The sequence below is a fragment of the Molossus molossus genome, unplaced genomic scaffold, assembly GCF_014108415.1.
Source record: "Molossus molossus isolate mMolMol1 unplaced genomic scaffold, mMolMol1.p scaffold_m16_p_21, whole genome shotgun sequence".
Taxonomy (NCBI): Eukaryota; Metazoa; Chordata; class Mammalia; order Chiroptera; family Molossidae; genus Molossus; species Molossus molossus.
The window spans coordinates 5,236,322-5,261,609 of NW_023425357.1; the positions used below are offsets into that span (position 1 = coordinate 5,236,322).

At 42.4% G+C, this 25,288-nt stretch overlaps 1 protein-coding gene and 1 non-coding gene across 2 annotated transcripts; one reads left to right on the forward strand and one right to left on the reverse strand.

Annotated features, from left to right (window-relative positions):
• Nucleotides 1–11,941: 11,941 nt before the first annotated feature.
• On the reverse strand, nt 11,942–12,045 carry LOC118639643. Its single transcript, XR_004961223.1, has one exon. It is a non-coding gene; the product is annotated as a U6 spliceosomal RNA (small nuclear RNA).
• Nucleotides 12,046–15,903: 3,858 nt separating this feature from the next.
• Nucleotides 15,904–23,155, forward strand: LOC118638312 (zinc finger protein 577-like). The gene is given in 4 exon segments (XM_036274049.1): nt 15,904–15,981; nt 18,543–18,669; nt 18,757–18,852; nt 21,984–23,155. Coding segments are annotated over 4 exon segments (1,410 nt in total). The 5' UTR covers nt 15,904–15,966.
• Nucleotides 23,156–25,288: the final 2,133 nt, after the last annotated feature.

The following is a 25,288-nucleotide window of genomic DNA, read 5'->3' on the forward strand; positions in this document are numbered from 1 at the left end:
ACTAGAAAATTCCTTGGTGTGGAAAAAAATCCACATATTTTGATGTCAGAAATATAAGGTAGAAAAAGTTTTCCTTTAGTTGGTACTCCTTTGACACAGCTTCTTTGGAAAACAGTCTTGTAGCTCAAACAGCTAAACACATTTACTATGTGACCTAGCAGTTTCACTCCTAGGTTTATAGCCAAGAGAAATGAACACACAAAAATGTACACATGTTTATAGAAGCATTAATTAAAATAGCCCAAAATGGAAACAACTCAAATATCTATATACTGATGTAGGAAAAAATAAAACGTGCCATATCCATACAATGGAATATTATTCAGGTATAAAAAAGAATGAACTACAGAAACATGATGTAACACAGATAAACCTTAATCGACTTAACCTTTCTGTCTTTTTTTAGCATGTAAAGTGAGGGTGTTATTTATGTCCATAATCTATAGCTTTCAGAGTATTAAATAAAACAGTTCCTAGTTAAAAAAAAAAAAAAGTGTAGACACTAAATAAAAATGAGCTATTAGCTTTTTTTTTTTTTTTTTTATCCTCAACCGAGGACATTTTTCCACTTTTTGTTCAGGTAGAGTGGGAGGGAGAGAGAGGAACAGAGAGAGAGAGAGAAAAACATAAACGTGAAAGGAACACATCGAGTGGCTGCCACCCGCACAACCGACCAGGGCCGGGGACAAACTGCAACCGAGGTACGCGCCCCGAGAGGGAACCAAACCCGGGTCTCTCAGGACCGCAGGCCGATGCTCTAACCGCTGAGCCAAACCGGCCAGGGCGAGCTATTAACTTTATGCTGGAGTTCTTGATGGAGGAAGGATAGCGGCCAGAAAAGTGTATTCGTTACCAGAACATTTTGAACAATCTTTGAGATTATGAAGTAGTCTATTTCTCTCTCTCTTTTTTTTTTTAATCCTCACCCGAGGACATTTTTCCATTTTTTGTTCAGATAGAGCGGGAGGGAGAGAGAGGAAGAGAGAGAGAGAGAAACATCGATGTGGAGGGACACATCGAGTGGCTGCCACCCGCACGACCAACCAGGGCCGGGGACAAACTGCAACCGAGGTTCTGGTCTAATTTTCCCTGTCACAAACCTCCACCTAGGTCAGGAACACGGCCCCTCCGTCTCTATTCACGCAGGTTTCCCACTGGCCCTCCCACTTTTCGCCCTGGAGACGTCAACTAACATTCATCACCAATTCTGCCTGAAAAAGACACTTTCGTGCCTTTTAATTTAAAATTAAAAGTTAATGTGTTTAGCCCTGGCCAGTTTGGCTCAGCGGTTGGAGCATCGGCCTACGGTACAGAGAGACCCGGGTTCGGTTCCCGCTAAGGGCATGTACCTCGGTTGCAGTTTGTCCCCAGCCCTGCTTGGTCGTGCGGGTGGCAGCCACTCGATGTGTCCCTTTCACGTCGATGTTTCTCTCTCTCTCTCTCTTTCTCTCTCCCTCCTGCTCTATCTGAACAAAAAATGGAAAAATGTCCTCGGGTGAGGATAAAAAAAAAAAAAAAGTTAATGTGTTTACTCTGTGCCCACGGTGAGGCATTTCCCTTCCTCCTACCACCTGGGCGTCGCCAAATCCTACGCTGTTCTCCAGCAGCATTGCTGGACGTCGCCCGTCCAGTACAGACACGTGCACTTTTTCCAAGATGGCCGCGCCCACTGGAATGCGCGCGCAGCTGCGTCCCTCTCAGGCGCAAAGCGGAGGCGGCCATCTTTGAGCTTCGTGCGCCTCACAGAAAGGCGCTAGAACCCGGGTCCGCGGAGGCCGGTGAGAGGGTGGCATCACCCTTTGTGACGCTTGCGACGGACGTTTCGCGGACCAGTTACTTTGTGCGGGGGAAATGCGCTTGTACGGCGGGTCGTCGATGATGGCGGCTCTCGCAAACATTCCCACACAGGGGCCGCCATACTCCGATACAGAGTCTGTCTAAAAAGAACCTGAAGCTGAAAGGAGTCTTCGACTGTGGACGGACGCCAGGGTTGGTGGCTGACGCCTGCAGACTCAGATGCCACCGAGGTGAAATTTTACCAGCGAGGTGAGTGTGAAGCGGAAGTGATGGGCCACGTCTTCCCCTCCAGCTGGTGCGCCAAGGATCTCTTAAGCGGGGGTCTCAGCCTGGCGTTTAGGGTTTGTGGAGAGTTGGGCTTTATGGTGGGGGAGGCCTGTGCGGAGTCCTTTGAGGAGCACGCCGCTGTAGGGCGGAGGATTCATTCCGTGATCGAGAGAGCGGGATGGTGAGAAATGGCGCATGCCTGGAATGGTCTTGGAGGCAAGTCAGTGATTGGCATGGCCTAGGGGTTGGGTCAGTGATTGGGATGCACTTGGGGAGCCGATGTGTGTGTGTGTGTGTGTCTGTGTTCATTGACTGGGGGTGAATGTCAGGAGGTCACTGATTCGGGTATCCGGTGTCCCTAAAGGAAGTCAGGAATTGGTTTGTCAGTGCCTGAAAATGTCGAGATCAGTTCTTTAGGGTGGCCTTGGGGAGTGGGGAGTCATTGGGATATAAGTCAGTGACTGGGAGAGTTTGCTAATGGGAGTGTCCATGGGGAGGAGGTTAGTGACTAAGACCACTTTGGTTAGTAGTTTAGTGGGATTTTTTTAGTTCTTACTGAGGATATGTTTTCATTGACTTTTAGAGAGGGAGGGGGAGAGAAAGTAAGAGAAATATCAGTGTGAGAAACATGGAATGGTTGCCTCTCATACACACCCTATGAATTGAACCCACAACGTTTTGGTTTACGGGATGGTGCTCCAACCAACTGAGCCACCCGACCAGAGCAGTTAAGTGTTTTTGATATCCTTGGCTTAGGGACTTATTTGGGGAAGGGGATCAGTGATTGGGGCATCTTTGGGGTTTGCCTCTGGGGAGGTCAGTGCTTGGGGCAGAATTATTTGTCTTGGGGGTTCTCCAATGGTCACTGAGAGTCGTGGGGTCTGGGTGTTTGGGTCTGAATGGGCCAGTGATAATCTGATAGAACTCATTAACTATGAACTGAAGTAGCCATATGGCCCATATTTTGAGTATGATGTTGTAAGACATTGATATGTGAGAGGTTTAAGAGAGTTGGGACTTTTTTAAAAAAATGTTTTTATTGACTTTTAGAGAGAGAGCAAGGGAGAGGGGGAGAGAAAGAGATAGACATCGATGAGCGAGAAACATCGATTGGCTGCCTCCTGCACACCCCCAATGGGGATCGAGCCCAAACCCAGGCATGTACCCTGACTGGGAATCAAACCACTTATTTATGCATTCATTCATTGGTTGATTTTTGTATGTGCCCTGACCAGGGATAGAACCCACCACCTTGGCGTATTGGGATGATTGCTCTAACCAACTGAGCTACCCGGCCAGGGCCTTCTTGAAGGTTTTAAGCTCTGAATGTGACTCAGAACAGGTGACATGACCCCCCACACCCATGAATATTGACTCCACTTTTTTTATTTTGGTACATGCCCCTAGCAGGAACTGAACCTGGGACTCTCTGGTCCACAGGCTAATGCTCAGTCGCTGAGCCAAACCGGCCAGGGCTTGACTCCACTTTTTTTTTTTTTATCCTCACCTGAGGACATTTTTTGATATTTTATTCAGATAGTGTGGGAGGGAGGGAGGGAGGGAGGGGGAGAGAGAGAGAGAGAGAGAGAGAGAGAGAAAGAAACATCGACGTGAAAGGGACACATCGAGTGGTCGCCACCCACATGACCAACCAGGGCCAGGGACAAACTACAACCGAGGTACGTGCCCTTAGTGGGAACCGAACCTGGGTCTCTCCAGACAGTAGGCCGATGCTCTAACTGCTGAGCCAAACCGGCCAGGGCTCTCTTTTCTTATTTACTCACACATTCATAACTTCTCCCCTCTTCTCCTCAATTTTGTGTACCTCCCATACCTCTTGTAGTTTATTCCATTTTTTTCCTTCCACTTAGAAATGTGTGAGACTTTCATTATATACCCACAGTCTCATTTCCTCTTCTCTCCTTTGCCTGTATGCAATTTTAATTATTCTATTACATGGTCATTGTGGATTCATCAGTCTCTTTCCAGAAGACACCTGGCAAGCTGTAATCATACAGACTGGCACCAAGAAAACCATGGCAAACTTGAAACTATGGAAAGTCACCACAGAAATAGTGCATTTGGAAAAATATCTTTTGTGAGCTGAACCCTTGATGTTCCTTTAGCACAAAGATCTCATACAATTGACAAACTTGGCAAACTTTGAAACCTAATCTAGAGTATGTTATTCAGAATAAAAGCCACTCAAGAAATAAAGTTGAATTTAATGGGTATGACCAATTATTTTTTCATACGAAGCATGAGAAAATTCATACTGGAGAAAATTACAGTGAATATAATGAATGTGTAAAGGCTTTCAGCCATAAGTTATAGCTTATTAAACATTAGGAAACTCAAACGAGAGAAATACTGCAACTAGTGATGGTGGGAAAGCCTTTTCCCAGAAGTTGGACTTCGTTAAGCATCAAAGAACACACACAGAAGAGAAACCCTATGGATGCAATAGATGTCAAAAGACCATCTCATTTTACACCACAGAACCCATACAGGAGAGAAACCTTATGAATATGATAAATGTGGAAAAGCCTTTACTGATAAGTCATGCCTTAACAAACAGATAACTCACACAGGAGAGAAACAGTTTGAATGTCGGTTGTCAGAAAGGTTTCAGCGGGAAGTCACAACTCACTTTACATCAAAGAACTCATACTGGAGAGAAACCCTACAGATGTGAATGTCAGAAAAGCTTCAGCAGTAAGGCACAGCTCATTATTCATCAGCAATTTCACACAGGAGAGAAACCCTATGTTTGCAATGACTGTGGGAAAACATTCCCCCTTTAGTTTAGCCTCATTTGACATAACAAAAACTCAAATGGGAAAAATGTTATGGATGCAGTGAATGTAGGAAAGCCTTCATCCAGAGATCTGAGCTCATTAGACATCAGAGAACTCACACGGGAGAGAAACTTTATTGCAGTGAATGTGGGAAAGACTTCAGTGTAAAGTCACTTCTCAGTACTCACTGGAGAACTCATACAGGAGAGAAATCCTATGGGTACAGTGATGTGCAAAAACATTTTCCATCAAATTTAGTCTCATCCTACACCGAAGAACTCACACGGGTGAGAAACCCTATGAATGCAGTCAGAAAGCTTTCACCCCAAAGTCACACCTCACTGTTCATCAGAAGTCACACACTGGAGAGAAACGTTACGGATTCAGTGACTATCTCAAATCCTTCAACTGGAAGTCGTATCTCCTTATTCATTAGAGAATTCACTCTGGAGAGAAACCTTATGAATGCCTTGACTGTGGGAAAGCTTTCTCTTACAAGTTTAGCCTATTATTCATCAGAGAATCCATACAAGAGAGAAACTCTATGGATGCAGTGAATGTGGGAAAACTTCCTATGAGGTTCAGCCTTGTTTTACATCAGAAAACACACAGGAGAGAAACCCTATGGATGTAGTGAATGTCAGAAATCTTTTGTCAAGAAGTCACATCTGATTATACATTGAATATCACACACTGAGAAACCCTTATGGATGCAGTGAGTGTTGGAAAACTTTTCCCCCAAAATTCAGCCTCATTTTACATAAGAAAACTCATAGAAGAGAGAAATCATGAATGAAGTAAATATCCAAAAGTTGTCATTAAGAGTGAATAGATTACTTCACCAGAGTTTACAGAGGAGGGAAACCTTAAGATTGCAGTAGATGTGGACACACCTTCTGTTCAAACTCACATCTCATTACTTATCAGAGAATGTACTGGGCAGAACACCAGACAGGAAATACCTTTCCCAATAAAAGTTAATTGATTGTAGCCCAGAGGGAACAGATAGGAAGCAACATTGTACATTTTCATTGTGGAGATGTTGGCATGAAATTCAGCTACATTGGTATCAAAGAATTGACATTGAGGAAAAGAGTCTATACAGAATCTGGGGAATCATACTTCCATGGATATGATTTTATGAGGGAAGTCATTTCCTACAATTGTGACACAATAAGCATTATAGAAAGTATTAAATATGTAAATAAATACACTTGTCAGAAAACAAAGCAAAAATTACATCAGAACTATGTGAGAATATGTTTTGTACCTATTTTTATTATAATAATGATTGTTCATCTCTTAGAATTTCATGTGTTAATATAATGATGACTCCCTAGTACATATACTTAAATATACATAAAACTTTCCTACAGAATATCTGCATCAAATTGTTATTTTAATGCTATATAAATTGTAATTTAACTACATGGTTCATTATTTAATAAGAAATCTTAAATAAAATACCAAATATTTCCTCTCCCTTCCCCCTTATTTTCTGGTAGTAAATGGGCCTGGCAGATTTTGAGCCTCTCTTGAGTAACAATTTTTTTTTCATTGATTTTGAGATGGAAATTTTTTCCCACATATTAATAGTGTTGAAGTTAAAATGCATCATATACAATTGATGGCTTGACATATTTAAATGGGGAACTTGGTACATAAAATAGTGGTGCATCATACAACCAAAGGTATCTTAGCTTGGGTGAAATACAGAAGTCATCTTCTTTATAAAGAATCTGTTTCTTCTAAATCAGCCAGGTGTTTATGATTTGAATTTGATGACCATTCACAGATTGTACACCCATCTGAATTCTAAACATTTTAAGAGTAAGTCCGTAATAGCAAAAAATGGAAATTAAATATTACCTTTAGTCCTGGTATTGTTTAATTGGATAACGTGGCTTATTTGTTTGTTTGTTTTTGGAGAGAGATAGGAAAGGAGAGAAAGAGATTTGTTGTTTCACTTATTTATGCATACATCCATTGATCTTGTATGTGCCTTTACTGGGGATCAAACCTGCAACCTTGGCATATTGGGACAACACTCTAATCAACTGAGCTACCTAGTCAGGGCTAATGTGGCTTGTTTTTATGATCAAATGAAGTAGGCTTCTGTTTTCCCCACACTGCACAAGTTATGCTTCCCTTTGAAAAAACATCAGCCAAACTAGAGATTGTTTTATTAATCCCTCTCTAGATTATAGCTGGAAAGTTTCATAAATTCTTTTCTTCAGTGGAGATTAAACTCTAAGATACAATGTGCTTGATTTTAATTTTACAAAAAAGGTTTGCTTTTCAAGCACAACATTTCACATTAAAAGGGGGAACTGCAACTATAGCAGTTACCCAGTTTAAGGTGAATGAATGGCCTCACAAGACACTGCAAGTTACATTTACATAAGACTCCAATAAAGATAAAAGCTACAATACAACAGGAGGGGGGAAAAAATACCACAGGTAATTAAGGTATTCTGCAACATGTAGGCATAGATTCTAGTGACCTTTTTAATTATTACACATTGAATACTATTGGTCTCCAAGATACAAGCCACCAAAATATATGTGAAGTCTCTCCGTTTCAGGGAAACCAAGGCATACATTTACTGAGAGATCTTTTATACTCACTGGTCACAGAGCCAAAATCTGTAAAGAGGTATAAACCATCCATCTCAACATTTCAATAAGCAGTACAGACAAGCTGGTATATGCACCTTATGTGATACAGTATGGCATGAGTTAAAATAAAGGGCTAACATTAATCCCAAGGATACTAACAGACTTTATTCCAAACTCAGGAATCAACAAGTCTTCCACATGTGGAAGGTTTGAGAATCTTAGGGATTTGAGGGAAGATAATGATATCTCAAGTACAATATGACATATTGGTTAGCAAAATAAGTACTACTGTTCTATTGTCTGCATTTCCAAAGGATGTGTTGAGGAATGAATAGGAGTTGTTTATATTCCTGATTGTAAAGCCCAGGAAGATGACTAGAGCACTGTCTTTTGCTTGTTTAGAAGACAAAGATTCTTTTTCAAAAATTTTAAAATTTGAGAGAGAAAACAAACACTAATTTATTGTTCCACTTATTTATGCTTTCATTAGTTGATTTCTTATTTATGCCCTAACTGGGGAATGAACCCACAATCAAAACAATGCTCTAACCAACTGAGTTACCTGGCCAGGGCAAAGACAAAGATTCTTAACTGTGAATAGCAAAATCATTTTAGTGACTCAGGAGTCCTCACACACCTTGTCCCTCACCAGCTCCCACCCCAAACTTTCCAACAAGGAAGTCACTGTACCTATAGTAAGGTAAGTGTTTCCTAACTTTTCCTTGACATGTTTAAAATGCTAAAAGAGGTCTCAGTAGAGAAATAATCTTTCCACATAAAGGTTGTAGATACCTGACTCATCTCCCCTCATCCTTGGCTACTCAGTCTCTAACATGCACCCTCAAACCTTATTTGCAGGGAAGTAACTGTTATTAGATAACAACCAAGAGTTGGTAAGCCTACTGTCCCCAGGTTAAATTTTATTTATTTATTTTCTCTTTATTGATTTTAGAGAGAGAGGAACAGAGAAAGGGAGAGAGAGATAGAAACATCAATGAGAGAGAACATTGACTGGCCACCTTCTGCATGCCCCCCACTGGGGATTTGGCCCACAACCTGGGCATGTGTCCTGATCGGGAATCAAACCGGTGACCTCTTGGTGCATGGGTTGACACTCAACCACTGAACCACATGGACCAGGCCCCAGTTTAAATTTTAAACCTAGCCCTGGCCAGTTTGGCTCAGTGGTTAGAGCGTCGGCCTGCGGTCTGGAGAGACCCAGGTTCGGTTCCCGCTAAGGGCACGTACTTCGGTTGCAGTTTGTCCCCGGCCCTGGTTGGTCGTGCGGGTGGTGGCCACTCGATGTGTCCCTTCACGTCGATGTTTCTATCTGTCTCTCCCTTCCTCTCTCTCCCTCCCACTCTATCTGTACAAAAAATGGAAAAATATCCTCTGGTGAGGATAAAAAAATAAATAAATAAATAAATAAATTTTAAACATAAACTTTAATCTTTAATATACTTAAAGTATCTACTTGATCTTGTCAGAGTAAAGATTAGATAAACTACCTCTTGGTTGGCAAACCCATTGGCATTATGTCATTTTTAAAAAGATTTTTTATTTATTTATTTTTTTAGCGAGAGGAAGGGAGAGAAACATTGATGTGAGGGCAGAACATCGACTGGCTGCCTCCTGCACACCCCCTACTAGGAACTGAGCCTGAAACCCAGGCATGTGCCCTGAAAATCGAACCAGCAACCTCATGGTGCATGGGATGACACTCTACCCACTGACCACACACACTGGCCAGGGCTAATGTGGTTTACTTTTATTTTTATTTATTTTTTTCTCATCTGAGGACATTTTTGCATTTATCTTCAGATAGAAAGGGAGGGAGAGAAGAAGGAGAGAAACATCAATGTGAGAGAGAGACATCGACTGGTTGCCACCCACATGACCCCAACCGGGGCCAGGGACAAACTGCAACCAAGGTACGTGCCCTTAGCGGGAACTGAACCCGGGTCTCTCTGGTCCATGGGCCGATGCTCTAACCGCTGAGCCAAACCGGCCATGGTTAACGTGGTTTACTTTTAAAACTATTTGTGACTTAATATATATATATATTTTTTTATCCTCACCCGAGGACATTTTTTGATATTTTGTTCAGATAGAGTGGGAGGGAGAGAGAGAGAGAGAAACATCGATGTGAAAGGGACACACCGAGTGGTCGCCACTCACACGACCCAACCAGGGCCGGGGACAAACTGCAACCGAGGTACATGCCCTTAGCGGGAACCGAACCCAGGTCTCTCCAGACCGCAGGCCAACGCTCTAACCGCTGAGCCAAACCGGCCTGGGCTGTGACTTAATATTTAAAGTGGGTTTCTGGTAGGCACTAAATAGTGGGCCTTCTTTTTTTATCTAGTTGACAATGTCTTTTTATCGTATTTAATACATTTATATTTAATGTGAGAATTAACGTGCATAGACTTAAATTAACCTAATATTCTATTTATCCCATCTGTTCTTTCCCCCCTTTCCTCTTTTTCTACTTTGTTTGGAGTAACTGAGTATGTTTTATTATTATTTACCTTCTTTATTGGCTTATTAGCTGTAACTTTGTTATTTAAGTGGTTCCTTGAGTTTACAGCATATATCATTAACTTATCAGCCTAACTTCAAGTGTTATTATACCTCTTCATATACAGTAACAGAATCTTATAATAGTATACTTCCATTTTCTGTAGCAGTATCAAATTCAGTGACGAGATTGTCTTCTAGGTGCTCTTGGTAAACATATTTAGTGAGTAGGTAAGGTGGTTTTACATAATAAATCCACATCAGCATTCCTAAGTTCATATACTTTGGACACTGCAGAATATGAAGGAATTTCTTATTTTATGTAGGCCACCTTTGAGTCAGGTTTTACTCAACCAACCAAGCAAACTGTCAAAAGCACTCTAAATGAGTTCACACATTAAAGCCAGAATCAGGCCCTGGCCAGGTAGCTCAGTTAGTTAGAGCATCATCTCCATATGCCAAGGTTGTGGGTTTGATCCCTGGTCAGGTCACATACAAGAAACAACCATAAGTGCATACTGTAAGTGGAACAACACATCAATGTTTCTCTCTCCCCCTCTAAACCAATAGATTAAAAAAGATAAAGCAATGGTATTCAATTCATGGTTTAACTTACTTTGCATTCTTTGGATAAACCCAATGTAGTCATGAAGTTTTCCTCTTTATATATTGCATGTGTTCAGTAGAAATCTGGGAAATATCTGCAGGATCCTGGTAAAATATAATTTTGGGTCAAGCACATTAAATAATATGGGCTTATTATTGAAAAAAAATAAAACCATGGTATTCAATTCAGGGTAAACCCATATTATTTAATTTGTTTGAACTAGAATTGGAGTTGGGAGGACCTATAGGAGGCGTTTGCACACCCTGTTAGTTATTGTTAAAACCACTTATAGGGAGAGATATTTTCTATCTGCAACAGAAATAAATTTCTAATTTACCATTCTAGTAGGAAGATCTCCCCAGGCGGCCACTCAGCCGATGAAAAGCCAAGAAGATACTTCCAGTTCCCGGTGTCCTCCAATAGACTGTTTTCAACAGCCCCTCTAACTGCTCCCTCACCCTTTCCTCTTTAAAACAGTTTCTTTCCTTTGTCCCTCAGACTTGCCTATGGTTCTGCCCTAGCCTGCGTATCCATAATTGTAATTCTTTGTTGCTCCTGAATAAACTTATTTTGCTGGAGAAATACTTGGCTGTAATGTTTAAGGTCCACGGGAGTAGGATACACATTCCCATTCCAAAAGAGAGACATTGGAAGAAGAAAGGGGGTAATGGGGTCCCTAACAAATCCAAATTTTAGCAAAGCAAATTCAATTGGATCTTAAGGCCCGAGAATCATCTTTGGTTCAATGCTTTGCCACCCATGCATTATAGGTAGAATCATAACACTAGCTGGAATGAGGACATCAAATCAATAACTTCATGCAGTATCTTCAGTAGAATGTAAAGCTCCACAAAGAAGGGCATTTTTGTCTGTTTATATATTCCCTATACCCAGCATGCAGAACAGTGTCTGACAGGTAGTAGGAAGTAAACATCTATCTGTTGGGTGAATGGAGTGATCAATCCCTTTATTTCGAAGGCACTCTCAGCCTGGTTGTATAATCATGAGGAGTGGGTTTTGAGCTTGGGAACTCACCGGATTCATCAGTTAGGCCACAATACTGAACAAAACCCCTTCCCTTTCTCAGGTTAAAATTTTTAAAAAATTTTATTTTCAATCAGTATTGACATACAATATCATATTAGTTTCAAGTGTACAAGATAGTGATTATACATTTATATACCTTGCGAAGTGACCCCCTCCCCCATAAGTTTACTTCCGATCTGACACCACCTCTAGTTTTTACGGTGTTATTGACCATATTCCCTGCGCTGCACTTTACATCCCAGTGACTTTTTATAATTGACAACCCGTACTTCCTAATCCCTTTCACAAAAATATGGAACACCTCCTGGCATTTGGGTCATCCTTGCGCAGGGGCCACGCTAATCTCTGCATGGGTCCAATTTTAGTACCGGTGCTGCTGGAAAGGAGCAGTCTCCGAGATTTTGCTTCCTCCCCTTCCCCCTTCAAGAGACAGCCAAGCTTCTCCTGAACAACCGTATTTCCCATTTTCCTCCACCCCGATCATAACAAGAACTTCCTAATCCCGCCGTTTTACTCTCTGGTCAATACCATCTTCAGCGGGTCTCTCAACCCTACACCGGCCTCCAACGCCGCTTCCTCCACTAAGCGCCCTCCATCCAGAATTCTCAGGGTAACAGCCGGTTCCCCTTCAACTGTTCGGGTTCGGCTCGGGTTCCCTCCCGTGGAACTCACTCCCTAAGATGACCGTGTCCACTCAGCTTCTCTCTAGCCTTAGGCTCAAAGGCCTTGACGTCAGGGGTCATCTCTGTCCATCCTGAGGGGAGATCCGGGCTGGCCTGAGCTTCGGAGCAGCTAAGCAGGTCTGTGTAGCGCCCCTCCCTGGTCAGTGTTTCATATTCGGGGGTCAGTGGTTCAAGTGGCTCGGAAATGGGGTGACAGAGGTCGTTTTCAGTTGCTTCTTACCGTTTGGGGTCTTCCCCGGAAAAGAAGGCGGAAGGGAGATCACGCCCGCGGTAAAGCCGGAGGTTGGAAAACGGCGGCGCGGGATGCACAGCCTCTTCCCCCGCCAGGCGATTCTACATCCTAGAGGACGCCGGGGGCCAGCGCGCCAGACGCCGGAACGACGGGCGCTGACCCTCGTCGGCCGCCGTCCTCCCAGCGGCCGCGGGTCCGGTTGGCCGCGGAGGAGGGGCCGCGGGGTTGCGGACCCCGAGGCCACGTGTGAGAGAGATGGTTTCGTGATTTGTCTCCAGTGGGAAGGCGGAGGTCAGTGGGCAGGTCAGTGTCGCGTTCCCGGCGTGTTTCAGGGCGCGTGGGTTTGTTGTTGTTGTCGTTCGGGAACCGGGGAGCGCGCGGGAACCCTTGCCAGGGGGTTCCGTGTTGGGGGTTCCCCGTGGAGGGGGAGCTCGTGGGGTTCCGTGTTGGGACGAACACCTGGCATGTCTCTGTTGGAGAATCGCGTTTGGGGTGTCCGGTGGTTGGGGGAAATGGGGGGCGTGTCCGTGTTGGGGACCAGCCTGCTTATTGCTAGTTGCATGCTTAGTGTTAGACATGGGGTTCCTGGCCCTCCTGCGTCCCAGTTTACTGTCTAGTCCTTAGGATATTTGTGTTCGGGTTCATTCCGACCCAGGTAACGGCACCCCCATCCTTCTAAATACTCCTCCAGAAAAAAACTTGTTAAAGCTCAGTATATTTCTTTTTCTTTTTTTTTTTTATCCTCACCCGAGGATATTTTTCCATTTTTTGTACAGATAGAATGGGAGGGAGAGAGAGGAAGGGGGAGAAAGAGAAATATCGACGTGAAGGGACACATCGAGTGGCTGCCACCCGCACAACCGACCAGGGCCGGGGACAAACTGCAACCGAGGTACGCGCCCTTAGCGGGAACTGAACCCGGGTCTTTCAGGACCGCAGGCTGACGCTCTAACCGCTGAGCCAAACCGGCCAGGGCATATTTCTTTTTCTTTATTCATTGATTTTTTGAGAGAGAGAGAGAGAGAAAGGGAGAGAAACATCGATTTGTTAGTCTACTTATTTATGCGTTCATTGGTTGATATGTGCCCTGACTGGGGATTGAAGCCGAAACCTTGGTGTATCCGGGCCATGCTCTAACCAACTGAACTACCTACCAGGCCAGGGCAATATATTTCATTTTTAGTGTTGAGATCAGGTGTGTGTGTGTGTGTGTGTGTGTACTGATAAAATTTAATCCTGTTTAACATATTTTATTGTATTTATAGGGATGACATTAGTTATATAGGTTTTAGGGTACAATTCTATAATACACAATCTGTACATTGTATTGTGTGTTCACCACCTCAAGTCAAGCCTCCTATCACTATTTACCCCCATTTACTCTCTTCTACCAGTCCCACCCCCTTATCTAACATATTATTATAAACATTTCCATATTACAAATTCTTTGGAAGTTTTCTTTTAAATTTGTCTTTATTGATTTGAGAGAGAGAGAAAGAGAGAGAGAGAGAGAGAGAGAGAGAGAGAAACATCTATTTATTTTTCCACTTATACCTTGACCAGGATCTAACTGCAAATTTAGCATTTTGGGAAGATGCTCAAACCAACTGAACTACCAGGCCAGTGCTCTACTCTTCTTTTTGAAACTGCTGCGATTATGTTTCATCAAGTGGTTGCTTTAATTTTGGTAGTTCTGACAGAGATTTAGGTACAACACACTTTCAGGCACCTGTGATGGATTTCCTTTAACTCAAGTTATTTGTTTGTTCAGTCAGCAGACGTTAAGCCCTGGCTGGTTTGGATCAGGGGTTGAGCATCGACCCATGCACCAAGAGGTTGCCGGTTTGAGTCCTGGTCGGGGCACATGCCCAGGTTGTGGGCCCAATCCCCAGTGGGGGGCATGCAGGAGGTGGCCAGTCGATGTTCTCTCTCATGGATGTTTCTCTCTCTCTCTCCCTCTTCCTTCCTCTCTCTCTAAAATCAATAAAGAAAAAGTTTTAAAAAAAATATTACAGCCTCTTCTGGTTAGAAGTTGCTAAATGGTCAGAGCATCAGCCCTGAACCTAGGAGTTATGAGTTCTATTCTTGGTCAAGGACACATATCTGGGTTGTAGGTTTGATCCCTGGCCCAGTCTGGTATGTGTGGCAAGCAACCAATCGATGTATTTCTTTCACATCTCTCTCTCTCTTTCCCTCTCCTATCTTTTCCCTTCCCCTTTCCCTCTCCCCTATTCCTCCCTCCCTTTCACTCTCTAAAAATCAGTGGAAAAAAATATCCTTGGGTGAAGATTAACAAAACAAAACAACAAAAATATTGCAATTGCCCTGGCCTTGGTCTTTAATTGAATAATTGCCCCAATGTAATAAACAAAACATTTAAGAGTATGTGGGCACTCCTAGATAGTTTTTAAATTTTTTTTATTTAATTTAATTGATTTTAGAGAGAGAGAAGAAAGGGGAGGTGGGGAGAGAGGGAAAGAGAGAGGGAGAAACATCTATTTGTTGTTCCACTTATTTATGCATTCATTGGTTGATTGTTGTGTGTGTCCTGACTGGGGATTGAACTTGCAACCTTGGTGTATTGGGGTAGTGCTCTACCAACTGAACTACCAGGCTAGGGCTCCTAGGTGGTTTTAAGGCAGTTTCCAGAGCTACCAGTTCTATACACTGTCTTTTCTAAAATTGATCTATGTGAGAACCTGGCAGAGGACAAGACCATGAGCTGGTTTTTGTTTCCCATCTCCCCTTCCACATCCGCTGTGTTCCACCTTTACCAAAAAAAAAGGCATTCCTACTGCCCTTTTTTTTTTTTAATCCTCACCTGAGGATACTTTTCCATGTATCTTCAGATAGAGTGGGAGAGAAAGAGAGAGAAACATCAATGTTAGAGAGACCTTTGATTGGCTGCCTCCCGCATGACCGTGATCAGGGCCAGGGCCCTAACTGTAACTGAGGTACTTGCCCTTGACCGGAATCGAACCCGCAACTCTGGTCTGCAGGTCAACGCTCTAACCACTGACCCAAACTGGCCAGGACCCTCCTGCCCATTCTATATCTCCTTTAGGAGCATGGGCCTCATGATGTAGAAGCGTCAGGGTGTTAAAGACACTGATGAAATATCAGGGCTTTATGTTAAAATGAGTCCACATGGCAAGAGAGAGCTGTGGCCCCAGGCGCATATTCTCTTATAGCTGAACTTGTTCTTGAACCCACAGGTTCTAGTCTACAGGAACAAGACATTTTCAGTGCTAGAAGAAGGAGGTTCCAGTTTGGGGGATCATCGTTTCTGACAGCAGCCTGATCTGAGATATGTGACCACAGCATCCTGGCAGGCCTGGAGTCACAGAGGACAGAGCACACCCCGAGTAGCCAGTCCTTTCTTCAGAACTTGAGAAAATGACCAAGGACCAGGTGAGGTTTGTTTTACCTATTTTTTTTGTTGTTAAACCTCACCTGAGGATATTTTTTCATTGGTTTTTAGATAGAGTGGAGGGGAGGGTTGGGGAGAGAGAGAGAGAGAGAGAGAGAGAGAGAGAGAGAGAGAAACATCGATATAAAAGAGACACATTGTTTGGTTGTCTCACCCAGGTGTGTGCCCTTGACAGGGAATCAAACCTGAGACCTTTCGATCCGCAGGCTGACACTCTAACCACTGAGCCAAACTGGCCAGGGCTGTTTTACCTACTTTTTATCTTTTGCTTCCCGGTGGATATATGGAAGCTTCTAATGTCTGATGAAATGAGACAGTATATGTTGATAAAAATCAGGATCTGTCTGAAGATAATTTTAGGTTATAATCTTAAAATCAGGACAAATTAGACAGTATGAAATATGTAGGTCATGGGTCCATATAGCGTTCTTAAGGTTGGAACATCAGTAAGTGTAAGTCAGTTGCCTTAGCTTTGAACTTATGTCTACTTTTCTTGGCAGCTGTAAGAACAGTATCATTCATGTAATAGAGGCATAAGATGCTTTCTTTGGCTTTTTCTTATTATGTTCCTCAGAGTAAGCTAAGGGGCTAATGCCAGAGCAGAACTTGATTGGACAAAATTTTTCAAAAGCAATATGCCTTGACAGTAGAACCTTCTGGAAATTTGAGTCTACCCAGAAATAAAGCTTGGATAATCCAGTAGAATGAATGAGCTGCTTTGAGTGGTCTTTCATGTAGAAGTCTCTCAGCCAGGTTTTTGTTGCTGATTTGGCAAGGAGACAGCTGAAAGTTCCAGCTGAGAACAGCTTGGGGTACAGATGTTGACAAAAATGCCCCCTATATACCTTCTGAACCCCAGGTTAAAAAATGAAGTCAGAGCCAATTTTTCTTGTTTTGGTCTCTGTATTTTTTTATCCTCACCCGAGGACATTTTTGCATTTATCTTCAGATAGAGTGGGAGGGAGAGAAGGAGGAAGAGAGAGAGAAAAACATCGATTTGAGAGAGACACATCTACTGGTTGCCACCCACACGACCCCAACCAGGGCCAGGGATAAACTGCAACCGAGGTAGGTGCCCTTAGTGGGAACCGAGCCCAGGTCTCTCTGGTCTGTGGACTGACGCTCTAACCACTGAGCCAAACCAGCCAGGGCTGTATTTTTAATTACTCAAATTATACATGGCTATATTTGCATGGAAGAGATCAAGCAAACACAAGGATTTGCATAAAAAGAGAACATCTTCTTTCATCATTTTCCTGCCCAACCCCCAACCCAAGGAATAACAAATACTAATAGTTTTGGTCTCTAGCTTGTTTCTTTTTGTAATTGACATGTGGTAGAATATATCTATATACATTTTTATATGCATACTTATGTGTGTCTATACATATATAATGTATATATTTTTAAGACTTATTCCCCTGTCTGGGATCATATTATATATATTACTTGGGGTTTGATTGTTTTCATTTAAGATATTACTTTGATCCCTGCTGGACTTTGATCCCTGCTGGTGTGCGTCAGTGGTTGAGCATCGACCCATGCACCAAGAAGTTGCTGGCTCAATTCCTGGTCAGTGCACATGCCCAGGTTGTGGGCCTGATCCCCAGTAGGGGTTGTGCAGGAGGAAGCCAATCATTGTTTTTCTCTCACTTCGATGTTTCTATCTCCTCCCCCCAATCTTTCACTCTATCTTAAAAAACAAACAAATAAACAAAAAACCTTGAAGATTATTGATATAAGTATGTTCGCATCTACGTCATTGATTTTAATGTTTGCATAGTATTTTATAGTAGGTAGGTACGTCTGCTTTTGATGGATGTTTAGATTATTGGTAGTTTTTCACTGTTGTAAACAAATAATGAACATTCTTATTCCATACTGTTTTATGTATGCAAATAATATTCTAGTACTCCTTTAGGCTAGGAAGAACTAATTAGTAGAATTCGATGGGGCAGTGGTCTGAATGTTTATGTGCCCCCCAGATTCAGATGTTGAAATCTTGACCCCCAAAGATGATGCTGTTAAGAAGTGGGGCCTTTGGAAAGGACGTAACTTCTGAGAGTGAAGCCTTCATGAATGAGATCAGTGTTCTTATAAAAGAGACCTCACAGAGATTCCTGAACTTTCCACCATATGAGGACACAGTGAGAAGGAGCCCACTATGAACCAGAATACAACCATGTTGTCTCCTTGATCTTGGACTTTCCAGATTGTACAACTGTGAAAAATAAGTTTCTGTTTCTGTAAGCTACCCAGTCTGTGGCATTTTGTTACAACAACCTGAGTGGACTAGGAAGGACATGGTCCTGCGGTATGTGAAACAGTCACAGTGTACAGCACATCATGAGGGAAATGATCAGAACATGTTCCTGGCCCTGGCCAGTTTGGCTCAGCGGTTGAGCATTGGCCTGTGGACCAGAGAGTCCTGGGTTCAGTTCCTGCTAGGGGCACGTACCACAAAAAAAAAAGAACATGTTCCTGTCCCCCTATTCTACATCATCTGTTCTGCCTCTGACTGCACTGACATTTGTTATTATAGGGATTGTTATCATTCGAGGATGTGGCCGTGGGCTTCACATGGGAGGAGTGGCAGTTACTGGATCTGTCTCAGAAGGACCTGTACAGGGACGTAATGTTGGAGAACTACAACAACCTAGTGTCTGTAGGTAAGGAAATACAGCTTTCTTCAGTTTTCATAGATTCCCACACTTTAATACTTGGTGCCAGAGTATTCACTGATTTCCCTTTAACAGGATATGAAGCTACCAACCCAGATCCTCTCTTCTGGCTGGAGCAAAGAGGACCAGCATGGATAGCAGGGGGGATAGCCCGTAGTCCAACCTGTCCAGGTGAGTGAGTGAAAACCACGGAAATGGAGAGAGAGGACACTGAGTTTTCAGCTGGTCAGTAAACGGTTGACATATTTGAAGTGTTTAGAGAACTTTTCTTACCCTAGTTGATGATCCAGAAACTGAGCACCTTTCCACATCTCTGTTCTTTATTAGAGCTGCTCTTCTTTGCTGGCCAAGGAGGGATGATCTGGTGTCTTCCTTTTTTCAATTTTCTGGATCTGGTTACAGTCTCTGTCATCTAGGACCTTGGTTTCTTACCTGGTGCTATTCTTTCCAGCACATTCACATCTTCCCCTGTTTTTTCTGTGGCAGGCTCACTTCCTGTTCTCCACCTCTCACTACCCATACAGCTCGCTTTGCACTTAACACTGCTCTCTACTTGCCCCTTTTTAAAGGGCCAGTATTCCTCCCTGACTGTCCACCTTACCTTAGCTAATAGGAAAACCACACACCTCGTCTCTCAGGGCATCTCTGTCTACATATTTAACCTCTGCTTCCCCAGCTTCAGCTTGCTGTTTTGTGAAATCTTCTGCTTGGTTCTCATATCAAAAATTTAATTCATTCTCAAGGCTTGAGCCCTCTATTTTCTGTGGGAGAATCCCACATTGACTTCTGCTACTACTATCTAATCTGCACTCGAATGCCCTGTATGTAGCTGCCCTCTGGAGTCCTACTACTTCCTCTCTGCAAAACCAGGTCCTAAGTAATGTCTTCATCATTATAGGGTATATTTATACGTATGGAAGATTTAAGCTCTCGGTACTCTGACAGATGTTTCTGAGTTCTTATCTTTCCATACCCTGATCTACTCCCTAATTCTGTATTTGTCCTGTGTCCAGGATAATTATCCAGTGAGCTCCTTTTTCCGTCAGCTTCAGTGTGAGAACCTGAGGTCATTTTCATCCCGGCGAATCCTATTACTTTTTGTACATTTTACTTAGGTTCTGCTCTCCTGCTCTGCACCCTGGTGCCTGGTCACCCTTGAGTTACCTTGAGTCATCCCTTTTTGCTCTGTTATTTCTGAAAGTCTCTGCTGTTCTTATTAACCTTTGTTGTTTTGAAAAGGCCTTTGAAAACTTCCACAATTTCCACCTCAGAGTGGGCCATGGTCATTTAGACTTGCATTGCTTATAGCTACATACATTTGCTGGTTTCATTGTTTCTGGTGTTCTGGCTGCTTCTCTCCCGGGGGGACAGGGGCATTAAAGCAGTGGAACTTGATATGAAGACATGAGGAATGAGTGTTGGTTGAAAACACAAGGTGTCCACATGTACATATTTAGAGGTTGGGAAGGTGAGAGCTCAGCCAAGTAGAATGAGAGGTATGCGGGCTCTGGTAGGAGGGTCAGAAGACGATGTCCCAGAAATAAGTGATGAACTTACTCCAAGGAGGAGGAAGTGATGTATTTATTTTTTTAATCTTCATTTGAGGCTGTTTTTATATTTTTTTAGAGAGCGAGAGGGAGATAGAGAAAGAAACATCGATTGGTTGCCTCCCATATGCACCCTGACTGGGGATTGAACCCGAAATCTGGGTATGTGCCCTGACAGGGAACCAAACCTGCAACCTTTTGGTGTACTTGATGATGCTCCAACCAACTGAGCCACACCAGCCATGGTGGAAGTGATGTATTTTATTGACTATAAGATAACCTGAGGACTGGCATCTCTGCATTTTATTATGTTGCGTTTTCACACCCAGACACTGCCTTCTTTCACTTGAAGCTCTTTTTCTCTTCATGATGTTTCCGAGCGCATCTGGAACCTCCTTTCCTGACTTTCTGTCTACTATGCATCTACACCACACCAACCCAGCTACGATCATATCTTTTATTGTATTATTTTACTGGTTGGTATGAGGCTTCTCTTTATGGAGAAAAAGGTCTGCATCTTACTCCCACTTAATGTAGACAGCGTTACTTAACATCCAGTCATCACAACTTTCTTGAAAGCAGGTTTTATTTTAATTTTTGCTTAAATTTTGTCTTTTTAATTAGGGATGTGTATAAACTCTTTGGGACTTTTTAAAACTACAAGCTTTGTCTCTGGAGCTTTGGCTTCAGATTTGTTAGATACGTGGAGTGATCTGAGCATATGAAGTTTGAAAGGCTTGTCGGCAAATTCTGCTTTGATCCCTGTAATTGATGAAGCACCACACTCATACAATCCAAGAGAGATTCAGATGTAATAAAGGACAGAAAATACCTTCCGAGTATAAAAGTCCCATTTGGAAAGGGTTGACGGGTATATAAAATTTTAAAATGTTCAACATTTGATTATGAGGCCTAGATAGACAGGGGTTCCTTTACAAAATAGGAGAAAATTGAACTTCAGTAAAATGTTACAGAAAGAGTAAAGTGCTTTTTCAGGGGAAGCATGATAAAATAATTTCTGCAAGAAAGATAGCGGGATTTTGAAAACAAATGCTGATGGAAGGCCTGTGTGTCAGTAACGTTATTAAAAGGAGACTTTAGAGATGGAAATGAGGAAGGCGATATGTGAGATTCTTTTTTTTTTAATATGTTTTTTATTTTATTTTATTTCTTTTAGAGAGAGAGGAAGGGAGAGAGAGAGAAACATTGATGTGAGAGAAAAACATTGAAGTTTGTTGAATGAATGGATCATTTCTCTTCGTTTTCTTTTGTTCTATTTTAATGATAGTTTGGTTTTTTTCCTCCTTCTTTCCCCATTTTTCATGGTCCTACTTGGAAAGAAGCCCAAGCAATATTTATTAATTGTAAACAGTCTACATTATTTCTAAAGTAGTTTTTCCTTTTGCTGCTTTATAATATTATATTTTTTCACAGAGCATAGGATACATTTCTGTAGGTTACATATCTCTTAGACTGAGATTCTTATAAGAGCTAGTTCAAACCATGGCATTTTTTAATCTTGCCCCCGCCTAAAATTATCATGGATGTTTTTATTGTTCTTTTTCCTAGAAGAAATATGGGAGATTGATCATATACAGTGGCACCCAGAAAACCAAAATGAGATTAAAACTTTGGAAAGATGTCAACAAAGTTATGCACTTGGAAATAATTTCGATGTATGCAAAAGTCTTGTTTCTTTAACAGCAAGACACAATAAGTTTGGCTCTCATTGTAAAAATTTGAAATCACATTTAGGTTTTATTAACCAGAATAGAAGATATGCAGGAAAGGATTCTAATGAGTTTATTGGTGATGGGAAGTCATTTCTCTACCTCCAGCATGATAAAACTCCTCCTGGAATGAAATGCCATGGACGTGTTAAACCCAATAGCACTAAGTCACAGCTCAGTGACTATCAAAAAACTTACCGAGGAGAGAAAGCACATGCATGCAGTGAGTGCGGGAAAGCTTCCTCCAAGAAGGCACAGCTCATGAGACATCAGAGAACAGAAAGAGGAGAGAAGCCCCATGGGTGCGGTGAATGTGGGAAGACATTCAGGAGGAAGATTCAGCTCACTGAACATCAGAGAACTCACACAGGAGAGAAACCCCATGAATGTAATGAGTGTGGAAAAGCCTTTTCCAGAAAGTCACAGCTTGTGGTACATCAGAGAACTCATACAGGGGAGAAGCCCTACCGATGCAGTGAATGTGGGAAAGCCTTCAGCCGGAAGTGCCTGCTCAGGAGACATCAGCGGTCTCACACTGGGGAGAAACTCTATGGATGCAGCGTGTGGAGGAAAGCCTTTGCCCAGAAGGCGTACCTCATTGCCCATCAGAGACTTCACACAGGAGAGAAGCCTTATAAATGCAGTGAATGTGGAAGAACCTTCTTTTTTAAGTCAGACCTGACCAAGCATCAGAGAATTCACACAGGAGAGAAGCCTTATGAATGCGGTCAGTGTGAAAAAGCCTTCAGAAGCAAGTCAAAGCTTATTCAGCATCAGCGAACTCATACTGGAGAGAGACCGTATGCATGTCATGAATGTGGCAAAACCTTTGCCCACATGTCGGTCCTCATTAAACATAAGAAAACTCATACAAGAGAGAAAGCTGTAAGTTCACTGACAGTGGAGAGAGCGTCCTCAGGGAGTCATAGCTCTTTATACAGGAGTGAACTCTCTCAGGAGTAAAGTTCTATGAACACAGTACCTGTGGAAGTGTCTTCTTCAGGAAGTCAGCCCTTATTAAACATCAGTGAACTTTTAGGGGATAGAAAAGTGGTGATTGTGAAACAGCCTTTTCCAGGAAGTCAAGCCTTAGTAGGTAATCAGGAATTTGCACAGGGATTAAGCCTTGCAAATGCAGTGAGTGTGACAACACCTCCAGTAATAAAGTATGTCTTATATGTTACAGATATCGTGTAGGAAAAAGTCCTCTGGTACCAGAAATGTGGAAAAGCCTTTAGCAGGAATTCTAACATGTTATATGTCAGAGCTCACTTAGGACAGAAAAGCTGTGGGTGCAGTAGTTGCAGAGAACACTTCTCTGAGAAGTTAAACTTACTCAGTGTCAATGAAATCACACTGGGCAGAAATGCAGCTATTGTAGGGAAGCCTTTGCCTGGAGGAGGTGATATCACAGTTGGTATCCAAGAATTCTCCCAGGTCCAAGACCTTAGGAAACAATGTGATCGTTTTCTGTTTTTTTTTTTTTTTCTGTTGTTGATTTGAGAGAGAGAAAGGGAGGGGGAGAGAGAGAGAAAAACATTGATTTGTTGTGTCACTTATTGATGCCCTCATTGGTTGATTCTTGTATATGCCCTGACTAGGGGATTGAACTTGCAATCTTGGCATATCAGGACAACATTCTACCCAACTGAGCTACTGATGGTTTGTGGTGATAAATTGTACCTCATCACATGTCAGAGAAGCATAGAAAGACAACTCTAGAGACACTGAATGTGGAAACCATTTTTAGTAAAATGTGGAAGAACTGATAGGAAAAAAAAAACACCCTGAAAGCAATAAAAGGTGAATATTCTAACACCAGACTAACTCATGTATCACAATTTTATACCTTGGGAATCTGAGAAAGACTTCTCTAATAAATGGAATTTTCTTGGGCGCAGGAATTGTGTTAGGTAGTGAAAATCTCTGAATATAATGAAAGTAGAAGTACAACTGTATTAGTTTCTTGTGGCTGCTGTAAACAAATTACCACAAATTTGGTGACTTAATACAGATTTAGTATCTTACAGTTCTGGAGGTCTGCACTCTGAAATGCATCTCACTAGGCTAAAAGCAAGGTGCTGGCAGGGCTGTATTTCTTTTTGGAGGCCCTAGGGAAGAATTTGTTCATTTGTTCTTCCAGCTCCTAGAATCGGCCCGGATTTCGTGGCTTGTGACCACTTTCCATCCTCAAAGCCAATAATGACTGCTCAATTCTTTTGTGACTCTAATACTGATTCTTCTGCCTTACTCTTCCACATCTAAAGACCCTATGATCACATTGGTCCCACCAGATAATCCAGGATAATGTCCCTATCTTAACATCAGTTAATTAGCAACTATAACTCCCATTTGTTACCTTGATTTTCCTTTGTCTTAGAACTTAACATCTTCACCAGTTCTGGAGATTAGGATGTAGACTCTCTGGCCTCCAGTGATTCATGTCCATCCCATATGGAAAAATGTGTGCACCCTATCTTAACGTCTCCAGATGTCTTTTTTTTTTTTTTTTTAATACATTTTTTGTTTTTTATTGATTTTAGAGAGAGAGGAATGGAGAGGGAAAGAGAGCTAGAAACATCAATGAGAGAGAATATAGATTGGCTGCCTCTTGCATGCCTCCCATTGGGGATCGGGCCCATAACCTGGGCATGTGCCCCGACTGGGAATCGAACCGGCGATCTTTTGGTGCATGGGTCGATGCTCAACCACTGAGCCACACTGGCGGGGCTCCAGATGTCTTAATCCATCACAGCACCAACTCAAAGTCCAGGATCTCATCTAAATGTTACCAGTTTAAAAGTGCCATATATGTAAATCTGTACCAGTGAGAGCTCTGGGTACAATTTATTACTTAAAAAAAATTTTTTTTATTTAATGATTTGAAAGAGAGAAACATCAATTTGTTGTTCCATTTATATATGCATTCATTGGTTGCTTCTTGTATGTACCTTGACCAGGGATCTAATCCACAACCGTGATATATTGGGACGATGCTCTGTAAACAATTGTGCTATACCCAGCCAGAGCCTGGGTACAATCCATTCTGAATCATATTTCTTCTCTGTGAACCTGTAAAACTCAAGAAACAATTATATGGTCTCAAAAATATTTAATTTCATCTTCTACTTTAATTCCCCTTTGTTGTTTTTTTTTTCGTACGTGCCCCTAGCAGGAACTGAACCCGGGACTTTCTGGACCGCAGGCCAATGCTCCAACCGCTGAGCCAAACCGGGGCCAGGGCCCCCTTTGTTTTTCATGTAACATGTTTGTAGGTTTTGGGTATCAGGACATGCATATCTTTGTGAGGCCATTATTCTGCCTACCAGA